This window comes from Cricetulus griseus, chromosome 6 (genome assembly GCF_003668045.3).
Source record: "Cricetulus griseus strain 17A/GY chromosome 6, alternate assembly CriGri-PICRH-1.0, whole genome shotgun sequence".
NCBI classification, from domain to species: Eukaryota; Metazoa; Chordata; class Mammalia; order Rodentia; family Cricetidae; genus Cricetulus; species Cricetulus griseus.
In genome coordinates this window covers 66,323,389-66,335,636 of record NC_048599.1, presented here as the reverse complement: position 1 = coordinate 66,335,636, position 12,248 = coordinate 66,323,389, and the positions used below count along the sequence as shown (strand labels likewise).

At 37.9% G+C, this 12,248-nt stretch overlaps 1 protein-coding gene across 1 annotated transcript; it reads right to left on the bottom strand.

Annotated features, from left to right (window-relative positions):
- Positions 1 to 1,813: 1,813 nt before the first annotated feature.
- LOC100760528 (olfactory receptor 4F3/4F16/4F29-like) lies at positions 1,814 to 2,752 on the bottom strand. The gene has a single exon (XM_027421004.1). It carries the CDS (start codon positions 2,750 to 2,752, stop codon positions 1,814 to 1,816), a length of 939 nt encoding a protein of 312 aa, XP_027276805.1.
- Positions 2,753 to 12,248: the final 9,496 nt, after the last annotated feature.

The following is a 12,248-nucleotide window of genomic DNA, read 5'->3' as shown; positions in this document are numbered from 1 at the left end:
GCCTTGTTTCCTTGGTGTCCTATTCTCATTTTAAAACTACATCACAAATAAAGGCCAACACATTTTTATTGTGGCCATTAGTTCAGGGTCTCTGCCTATATTTCTTCAGACAGCATAATGTAGCATATACTCTTCTAGGTCTTTTATGGGTCTTGCATTTACATTGTTTGCATTTGCTTTATAAATGTGTATTGACTCATTTCATTTCATTGTTTTACAGGTCTTATGAGAAATTACTCAAGTTCCAGACAAGAAGGCAAACACTGTTCCAATGAGGAAAACAAGACAATCAACTGAAAGAATTCTGTAATATTTTGAGAAGATTTATGAGAACACAAAAAGATTGTAAAGAACTTCAGGACCAGCAAGGGCATTCCTACAGCTGCAGAGCTCTAGGGATTTCCAGAATCATAACTCAAATTGACAGTTCTGGAACAGGGTGAGACAACAGGAGGTGTAAATGGGAGAGTACCACAGCTATTTCTGCAGTTCATCATGGGATTTATTTATGTCCTGTTGAATAACACATCACCCCAAGTTGTAGTGCTACAGTTACCATTGTAACTGCCCTATAGCAAACTATGTCACTAAATCTAAAAATGCAGTTGCTTGTCATGGGGCATATATGTAGACTAATGAACTTGTGTTATGTTTCATTTGGTATAAAAATATGTCCCCTAATAAAACAGTACCATGTGCAAGTACAAGGTGGAATGGATGAATCATTCTATGAACCAACAAATGATTAAGGTAGCAGATAAATATGGTCTATCTCACTCACAGGTTAATAGGTGAAGTATAAAAGGGATGAATGATATTCAATAAAAGATGACTTACAGGAGCTAGATTCATCTAATGTTCAATCCTCAATGCTGTCCAAGAAGGTTGTAACCTGAATCTAAATGCAAAGTTACAGGTGCTAGAACACCACAAGGAAACATGAACATGAGGTGGAGGCCAAGGATAGTTAATACTGTGTCCTTCAAGGCCTCCAGTTTTAATGGTGTAGTTGGCGGCTATCATGGTGACTATAATCATAATGATACACTTGCCACTAGCCTGAAACATGGAGGAATTGAAAGGGGATATAGTAAAGGAAGCAGAGCTACAAGGCTGCTTCTGTTCCATAGTTTCATGATGAGTTAGAATGCTATAGAGTATCTGTGAGATGCCTAGGTGCCTACACTGTACCAAATGATTAGAAAAAAAAAATTATAACTTCATTTGTATCTCAAAAATATGACACAAATATCTTTTGCAGAACTGACTTGGTTATATACTAAGAAAAAAGAGTATGTGAAATGAAAAGGAAATAAGAAAACTTGAATAAATTCAAATATCATATGTGAACTGGACAGCATATATTCATGACAATTGGGTGTATATTCTTGAATATTTTAAACAGACAATTAAACAAGTAGATAGAGTGTATGCAAGGTACAGAAAATGAAAAATTTACTCAGATCAACATCAATTTGTAAATTATCCTCGGAGTGCTGCCAGCAAATGGGGGGAGGGGAATATTTACATATCCTTTGTAAGCCTTAAAGTACCCTTTTATCTTCTGTACAACTAAAAGCCACGACATAAAAATTCTTCTTTGAGAATTGAGCTACACATTACTAGAATCTCTGTTTTATAAATATATAATTGCCTCTCTTGTTCTAGAACACATTGCAAGCATCTCCTACCAGAGAGCAAAAATCACCCAAATATCAATATAGGTAAGCAAATCTGATCCGGGAACATAATTTTCACTGAACTTGGTCAACAATGAACTGTGTTGAGTGATGAATGTTTACGTTGCAATTGTTTAGGAGATCTTCCCATATTTCAGAAGCTGTCTACATGCTCTCTTCATTGCTGCCTTCATTTCTTGATTCCTCAGGGTGTAGATTACAGGGTTAAGAAAAGGAGTGCCAACTGCATCAAATATGGCCAGATACTTATCCAGGTGGGTGGAGGGAGAAGGCCATGTATAAATAAATATCAAGGGACCAAAGAACAGGACCACAACAGAGATGTGAGCAGAAAGTGTAGACAATGCCTTGGAGGAACCACCTGAAGAATGTTTCTGAACAGTGACTATTATAACAACATAAGATATGGCCAGTATGAAGAAGGAGCCTACAGAAATGAATCCACTGTTGGCTGATACCATTAATTCTAGTTGGTTGGTATCTATGCAAGCAAGTCGGAGGAACCGAGGAAAGTCACAGTAAAAACTGTCCAAAATATTTGGTCCACAGAAAGGCAAATTTACTATATAAACAAATTGAACAAGGGAATGCATAAGGCCAACCACCCATGCAGACACTAAGATAAAAATGCACATTTTGGCATTCATGATGGTCAAATAATGGAGAGGTTTACATATGGCTACATATCTATCATAAGCCATGCCTATAAGCAATACCACCTCCACACCACCAATGACATGAATGAAGAAGATTTGAGTGATGCAACCTCTCAAGGAGATGACTTTGCGCTTTCTGAACAGGTCATAAATCATCTTGGGACAAGTGACAGATGAAGCACCTAAATCAATGAAAGAAAGATTGGCCAACAGAAAGTACATGGGAGAATGTAAGTGAGGGTCAGAAGCCACTGTGAAAATGATGAGGGAGTTTCCCATCATGCTTGCCATATAAAACACTGAAGCAAACACAAAGAGAAGTACTTGCATCTTCCAGGAGTTGGTGAGTCCCATGAACACAAATTCTGACACCACAGATAGATTTTTTCTTTCCATTGATATGCTTTGCAGTCCCTCCTGAATGGCAGCAGTAGAAGAAACTGAAAATTATGATAATTATATTAATAGTCCAAAAGGTTAAAACTCAAGGTTATGAAAGCCTATTTTTGATTTAGCATTTAAAACCAAACCAAAGATGAAAAGATACATGAGCAAATGCTTACATGCCTACTTATCAGGGGGCTGCAAATTACAAACACTTTGTATCAACAACTCAAAAGTAAAACCTTTATGTTAAGTGTTAGATAAGGAACCTCATACAGAGTTGTTGAAAACATAAATTCATTTATTAATTTAATAAATCATATAGCCATTTCCATATAATTTTAAAATAGGGCCTTGGTATTTAACTGGTATAGAGTGCATGCCATCCAATGTGTAGGGCTCTGCATTTCAGCCCCATCAAAACAAAGAAGAGCAAGAAGGAAGGAGGGAAAGAAGAAAGGAAGGAAGGAAGGAAGGAAGGAAGGAAGGAGAAAGAGGAGAGGAACAAACAGAAAAAATGGAAAAATTAAGATGGATACAGACAAAAACAAGAGGAAATGGGAGAAATGGAATGGGAGAGGGAGACAGAAAAGATAAAGACAAAGACAGACAAGGGGGAGAGAGAATTATTAACCATTATGATTTGGGGGATTAATAGAAGAAATGACAGTGTATTGGCCCATGATCACTGAAACATTATTTATAATAACCTACATAGAAACATCCCAAGTGTTCCTTTGCAGATGATTGGATAATAAACATAAATGCAGATGTGCATACACAGGCACACAACACACACATATATACATAGTACACAAATAGTGGACTGTTCCACAGCCTTTAAAAAGAAGGGAATATTTTGTTTATAATAACAGTCATGAACCTGGAGGCCATTGTGCTGAGTGAAACTACAGACACAAAAAGACAAATCTGAAAGATCTAATATAATATAAAATCAAGGAAGTCATACTCATAAAAGAAATGAATATAATGTTGGACCCGGAAAAAAATAGTATCAGGTATGGGTGTGGAACATAAACATGACGATGTTTTAAAAAAAGAAAAATACAAATGCTTAAGATATACAATGAAATAAGGAGAGCATCTTAAACGAATGGTGCTGGAATAAGTGGATGTTGGCATGTAGAAGATTGCAGATAGATCCATGTCTATCACCATGCACAAAATTTAAGTCCAAATGGATGAAAGACTACAACATAAATCCAGGCACACTGAACCTCTTAGAGAATGTGGGAAGTACCCTTGAATGAATTGGTACAGGAGACAACATCCTGAACATAACACAGGTAGCACAGACACTGAAATAGACAATTAATAAGTGGGACCTCCTGAAACTGAGAAGCTTCTGTAAGTCAGCAAGACAAAATGGCAGCTAACAGAATGGGAAAAGATATTCACCAACCCCATATCCGACAGAGGACTGATCTCTAAAATTTACAAAGAACTCAAGAAGCTAGTTTCCAAAACACCAAGTAATCCAATTGAAAAGTGGGGCACAAAACTAAATAGAGATTTCTCAATACAGGAATCTAAAATGGCTAAAAGACACATAAGAAAGTGCTCAACATACTTAGCCATCAGGGAAATTCAAATCAAAACAACTCTGAGATACCATCTTACTCCTGTCAGAATGGCTAAAATCAAAAACACCAATAATAACTTATGCTGGAGAGGATGTGGAGAAAGGGGAACACTCATCCACTGTTGGTGGGAGGGAAAACTCGTACAGCCACTTTGGAAATCAGTATGGCGACTCCTCAGGAAAATGGGAATCAGTCTACCACAAGATCCAGAAATTCCACTCTTAGGCATATACCCAAAAGCACATTCATACAACAAGGACATCTGTTCAACTATGTTCATAGCAGCATTATTATTTGTAATAGTAAGAACCTGGAAGCAACCTAGATGCCCCTCAACTGAAGAATGAAGAGAGAAAATGTGGTACATTTACACAATGGAGTACTACTCAGTGGGGAAAAAAAGGAATCTTGAAATTTGCAGGCAAATGGATGGAACTAGAATAAAACATTCTGAGTGAGGTAACCCAGTCACAAAAAGACAAACATGGTGTGCACTCACTCATATATGGAATTTAGACATGGAGCAAAGGATTACCAGCCTACAATCTACACCACTAGAGAAGTTAAGCAACAAGGAGGACTCTAAGAGAAACACACATGGTCCCCCAGAGAAGAGGAAAGGGACAAGATCTCCTGAGTAAATTGGGAGCATGGGGGAGGTAATAGGGAGCTAGGAAAATGAGAAGGAGAGAAGAGGAGGAGTGATGAGGACATAAAGGGGCAGGAAGGTTGTGTAGGGGGAAGAATAGAGGAGAGCAAAATAAGAGATACCATAATAGAGGGAGGCATTATAGGTTTAAAGAGAAATCAGGCACTTGGGAAATGTCCAGAGATCTACAAGGATGACACCAACATCTAAGCAACAGAGGAGAGGCTACCTTAAATACCCACCCCTAATAATGAGATTGATGACTACCTTATATGCCATCCTAGAGCCTTCATCCAGCAGCTGATGGAAGTAGAAGCAGATACCAACAGCCAAACAGTGAACTGAACTGGAACCCAGTTGCAGAGAAGGAGCAGTGATAAGCAAAGGGGTCAAGACCAGGCTGGTTAAACCCACAGAAACAGCTGACCTGAACAAGGGAGAGCTCTTGGTCCCCAGACTGATTACTGGGAAGCTAGCATGGGACTGATCCAGACCCCATGAATGTGGGTGTCAGTGAGGAGGCCTCGGAAATCTATGGGACCTCTTGTAGTAGATCAGTACTTATCCCTAGTATCAGAGTGGACTTTGGGATCCCATTTCATATAGAGGGATACTCCCTGAGCCAAGACACACAAATGATATGACAGACTCTGAAGACCTCCCCCCCCCATGGAAGACCTCACTCTCCCTGGGGAGCAGAAATGGTATGGGATAGGTAGGATGTTATTGGAGGACAGGGATGGAGGGGAGGGAGAGGGAACTGGGATTGACATGTAAAACAATCTTGTTTCTAATTTATATAAAAAATAGGGGGAAAAATAAAAATAGAAAAATACAAATGCTCCATTGGCATGGTGGTTATTTCCTAGAGATCTACTGCAGCATGATGATTATGGACGATGACAGTTACAGGCTTGAAAATTGCTGAGAGTCATCACCAACGTTCTCACAACTTATAAATATGTGAGGTAAAAATTATCATTAGCTTATGATATATATGTTATATATATATTACAACTAAATGTACATTAATACATAAGTATGTATTAAAAACTAATATATTAAACAAATGTTGTATATCAAAGATATAAATACTTATTTGCTAGTTGTGCCTAAATGAAACCAGAAAGGGAAAAAAACACTAATTATGCCCATCGAGTTATTTTTTATTTAAATAACATTTTTTCATTTATTTTACATACCAAACTGTTTCTCCTCCCTGCTCTCATCCCATTGCCTCCCCTTTTCCATTTATCCTCCTCCCCATCCACTCCTCCTCCATCTCCATTCAGAAAGCGACAGGCCACCCATGGACTTTCACAAGCATGGCATATCAAGTTGAGGCAGGACCAAGGTCTTCCCATTATATCCAGGTTGAGCCAAGTAATCCAACATCAGGAACATGCTATCAAAAGCCAGCTAAGTGCCAGGGAGAAGCTCTCATTTCACTGTTAGAAGCCTTGATAAGAGACCAAGTTACATGATAATCACACACTTGCAGAGGGCCTACATTGGTCTCATGCTTGCTCCCTGGCTGTTGGTGCAGTGTCCCTGAGCTCCCCAGAGCTCAGGTCAGTTGTCTCTGTGGGTTCCCCCATCATGACCCACCCCCTGGCTGATACAATTCCTCCTCCCTTTCTTCTGCAAAACTCCCATACCTCATCACAGTGCTTGTCTGTGGATTTCTGCCTTTGTTTTCAACAGTTACTGGATAGAATATCTCTGATGGCAATTTGGGAAGGACCAATCTGCTTGCATTCACCAATCTGATTCAATATAGAGGTATTCTACATGAGATAATTAATATTAATACTAATATTTTTATTTTTCCATTATAGTGTGAATACATGAGATAAATGAATGAATTAAAAAAGATGGTATCATAAAACAGCTTGAAATTCTATTTTTGAAATATGTTTCAAAATATGTTAACTATCCCTTTCTGATAAAAGATCTTCAAAATATGTTAACTATCTCCTATTCAATAATAGATTACAGTATTCAGGTTACTTAGCAATCAAAGTGTACTTTCAATGTAATTTGAATGCATTTTTCTCAAAGAATTCTTTGTGTCTCCTTAGCAATTATAATTAAGTGTAATTCATTAAGTGTTTCTTCGCTACTATTAAAATGGCATTTCTTGTAACCCATACTAAAACTAAGAATTGCAACATAATGTATATATGTATTTGTCAAAACAGAGATAAAGATGTATTTTGATTATTTCAAACACACATGAAAATATGCATGATTATAGGTTTAAAGACAGGAAAGGTGACTGAGCAGAGTTCTAAAGTGACAGAGAAAGTAGAAGGCAAAACATTATAAAAGTTTTTAAAAGGACAATGAGTTTAAAGGGAAAAATCTAAAACCAACAACAAAATTTGAAAAATATGTGCAGTTATGGAGAAAAAGAAAAATTTAAGTAAAGATAATTTTTTCAGTTTGCATGCTTTTTCTGGCCATTCTTCAAAGGCTGCAGAGTTATAGCCAATCACAGTGTTTCAAGCATCTTTCAAGTTCTAATCTGTATCTATGGTAAATTTGTCTTTTGAACAGCCAATCTCCATCACCTTGGTAAAATCCAAGAATGCTTTTGAGTATAGAGTAGAATGATATGTAACTATACCAAAATATCATGGAATTTAGAAACAGACTCACATGGACATCTGTAAATGGAGAGCAAAGGATATGATTCTTATTTACCTATGAGCCACAAACACGCACAGAAGAAACACCCACAGAACAGGTCATTTCAACCCTTTTCTTACAGTTATTTGGGTTTTAAAATCATTCTTATTCATTACATAACACACATTCATTTACAACTATTAAAATACCCATAATACAAAAGGTCAGACTTTGTTTTTTTTTTATTTATGCTGTAAATAGTTCCATTGCTAGTGCCTTCATGCACTCCTAAATCTGCCATATGTAGAATTCTCCAATAGATTTTCAGAAATCTACATTTTTTGGTTTTTTGAGACAGGGTTTCTCCTTAGCTTTGGAGCCTGTCCTGGAACTAGATCTGTAGAGCAGGCTGGCCTCAAACTCCCAGATATCCACCTGTCTCTGCCTCCCCAGTGCTGAGATTAAAAAACATGCACCATTGCTGAAATCTAAATTTTTAAGAATTTCCTAATTCGGTTTTTTTTTTGGTGATTTTTCATTTAAATTATAAACAAGCTTATTTTACATGTCTATCCCAGTTCTGTCTCTCGCCTCCTCCCCTGCCCCGCACCGGACACCCTATCCCAACCCCTTTCTGCACCCCAGGGAGGATGAAGCTTTCCATGGGGGATCTTTAAGATCTATCATCATTTGCAGCAGGGCCTAGGCCCTCCCCTGTGTGTCTAGGCAGAGAGAGTATCCCTCTATGTGGAATGGGCTCCCACAGCCCATTCATATACTATGTATAAAAACTGATCCACTATCCAGAGGCCCCATAGATTTCCCAGGCCTCCTAACTGACACCCACAATAAAGACATACCATAATAGAGGGAGCCATCATAGGTTTAAAGAGAAATCTGGCACTAGGGAAATGCCCAGAGATCTACAAGGATGACATCAACTAACAATCTAAACAATAGTGGAGAGGCTACCTTAAAAGCCCTTCGCCAATAATGAGACAGATGAGTACCTTATATGCCATCCTAGAGGCTTCATCCAGTAGCTGATGGAAGCAGAAGCAGACACCCACAGCTAAACACTGAGCTGAACACCTGGAATCAAGTTGTATAGAGGGAGGAATGATGAGCAAAGTGGTCAAGATCAGGCTGGGGAAACCCACAGAAACAGCAGACTTGAACAAGTGGGGGCTTATGGACCCCCTGACTGATAGCTAGGAAACCAGCATAGGACTGATTAAGAATTTCCTAATTCTGAACACTCCTCCACTTGTAAGACCACTTTGGAAATCAGTATGGCAGTTGCTCAGAAAAATGGGAATCAGTCTACCTCAAGATCCAGCAATCCTCTTTTGGGCATATACCCAAATAATGCATGTTCATACAACAAGGATATATGTTCAACCATGTTCATAGCAGCATTATTTGTAATAGCCAGAACCTGTAAGCCACCTAGATGCCCCTCAACTGAAGAATGGATAGAGAAAATGTGGTACATTTATACAATGGAGTACTACTCAGCAGAAAAAAAGCAATGGAATCTTGAAATTCGCAGACAAATGGATGGAACTAGAAGAAACCATCCTGAATGAGGTAACCCAGTCACAAAAAGACAAACATGGTATGTACTCACTCATATATGAATTTTAGACGTAGAGCAAAGGATTACCAGCCTACAATCCTCTTCACCAAAGAAACTAGGAAACAAGAAGGACTCTAAGGGAAAAATGCATGGACCCCAGAGAATGGGAAGGGCCAGGATCTCATGAGGTAATTGGGAGCATGACGGTAGGGGAGAGAGAGCTGCCAGAATGAGAGGAAGAGAAGAGGAGAGGAGAGAAGGAAATGGAAGACCAGAAATGTTGAGTTGGGGAAAGAATGGAGGAGAGCAGGATGAGAGATACCATATTAGAGGGAACCATTATAGGTCCGAGGAGAGATCTGGCACTAGGGAGATTTCCAGAGACCTACAAGGATGACAGGAACTGACAATCTGGGCAATGGTGGGGAGGATAACCTAAATGCTCTTCCCCTATAATGAGACTGATGACTTATTTTTATGCCATTCTAGAGCCCTCATCCAGTGGCTGATGGAAGCAGAGGCAGACATCCACAGATATACACTGATCTGAACTCTGGAACTTAGTTTCAGAGAGGAAGGAATGAAGATCAAAGGGGTCGGTACCAGGCTGGTGAAACCCACAGAAACAACTGGTCTGAAGAAGGGGAAGCACATGGACCCCAGACTGCTGTCTGGGAGGCCAGCATAGGACTGAATCAGACCCCTGAACATGGATGTCAATGAGGAGACCTCTGCACTCTAGGGGGCCTCTGGTAGTGGATTAGTATTTTTCCCTGGTGTCAGAAGGGACTTTGAAAGCTCATCCCACATGAAGGGTAAAGGGATGCACTCTCGGCCTGGACACATGGGAGAGGGCCTAGGCCCGGCCCAGGATGATGTGGTAGACTTTGGGGAGCCCCATCGAGGGCCCTACCCTGCCTGGGTAGAGGAGGCTGGATGGGGTGGGGGCAGGTGGGGTGTTGGGGGCAGGGTTCAGGGGAGGGGAGTAAGTAGGGATTGACATGTGAAGCAAGCTTGTTCCTAATTTGAACTAAAAAAAAATTAATTCCAAAAACATAAAAAAATTAAATTAAAAAAAAAGAAAATTATTTTAAGAACAATAATACACCTGGAATATATGATTATCAGTTTCCAAATATTTTGGTGATTTGATAGTTCTTTTCTCTATCAATTCATTTTTCAAGAATAAAAGAAACCCTTCTATGAAACAAACAAAAAAAGAATTTCCTAATTCTTAAATGAAATATTTGGTATGAGATTCATAGTATAAAGTCAATACTCCTATAGTCATCTGCTAGGTTTGAGCAAGCACCCCTCAAAACTATCACCTGTGAATATTTTCTCCTGTTTTCATAATTATTATAAGTTTATTATTCCCTCAAGACAAACTCAGGAATTTTACTTCTCAAATTGTCATGAAACCTGCTTTATACCTCAAAACTCCCAAACACTTCTAATTTAAGAAAAACTGCTGCTTTTACTGATTATTGATGAAAATATAAGTAACTGTGTATCTTTTTCTAACAACAACTTATGAGAATAAATGAAACAAAGTAACACACATAGCTTTCTAATTTCAAATTTTAATCAACTCAATAAATTTTGCGTTTTAATTACTCTGACTCTTATTCTCACTTTCTTTCACCCAAGAAAAATTAAAATTATCCATTTGTTAAAACTCATTAACTGTCTTACTTAGAGTTCAGAAATAAAATTAATATAAACATTTCTTACAAACCACAGGACATTGAGTTGGAAGGGTGGCTCAACTTATCACCCTTGATCCTGCCTCAATTTGGTATGTCAGACTTTGTTGACTCCCTAAGAAAGGCCTTACTCCCTCTAAGGAATGGATGAGTTTAGGAAGGGAGAAGGTGGGGAGGTAGGATAGGCGAAAGGAGGGGGGACAGGGGTTTCTATGTAAATTGAAAACAATTTAATTTTTTTTAAAAAATGTTATAAGCCACAGGAGAAAGAGTTGGAGGGATGATTCAGGGATTAAGAGTACTCACTGATCTTGCAGAGGAGTTTACCAGTACCCACGTGACAGCTCACATCTGTCTGTAATTTCAGTGGCAAAGCACCCAATACATTCTTCTGGCTTCCTTGAGTATTGCTTGCAAGAAATGCATATACATACATGAAAGTAAAAAAAAAATGACACGTATAAAATAAAATAAATAAAACTTTTCAAAACAAGAGAAAATGTGAAAAATAAACTTAATTCCTTATCTGTTAGTATTATTCTGTTTTCAAATTCTCAACATCACATTGAAAAATGAGTATGTATTGGAAAATTGTACCACAAGTAAATTCAAAATACTACAAAGCTTTTGAATGTTTTCCAGTGTCTTTTACATTTCTTCATGTACAATGTTATTGTAGCTCAAAGTCAAATCCAATTAACATTTTCCTATACTTCAGGAATTTTTTCATAGTTATTTTTCCATCCTATTCAATCCCTTTGCCAGGTTGCTATCTACATTTCATTAAACAAACAAAAGCTCCTTAGGTATGATCCATGCTTATAGCAATTTCAAAACAAGAATCATGTCTACAAATAAAGCCATATTTCTCATTGTTTCAACATCTCTGTGCATTTTACATATATAAAGGAAACAGCATCATAACAGACCGGCTTCCCTGATTTCTCTAGTCTAAAGTACCAAATAATAACCTAACATAAAATATATGAGGGTAATTATTAAAACCTCAAGAGACCATCGAGCAAATTTTCTAGAAACACTAGATAGTTTTAAAAGTGCTCATAGTTTAGACTCTCTCCCCTAGAGGACCATTTTATTTGTCCAGTGCAACTAATGGATTTCAGACCTCATGAAACAACATTAAAAAGAAAAAGGAAAACAAAAATGGAAAATTTTGTCATTGAACTATTCTGTTGTAAATATTGATAACCAGATATTGCAATTAATCCCTAAATTAATTAGCTTAAATCCTGACTATACACAATCATTTAATCACTTTAGTATATTTTAACATGAAATATTTATGAAGCTTTCATTTTACGTATTACATAAACGTAGA

Bases quoted from the DNA above. Each gene is read 5' to 3' on its own strand.
- LOC100760528 (XM_027421004.1), bottom strand. From the start codon at position 2,752: ATGGAAAGAAAAAATCTATCTGTGGTGTCAGAATTTGTGTTCATGGGA.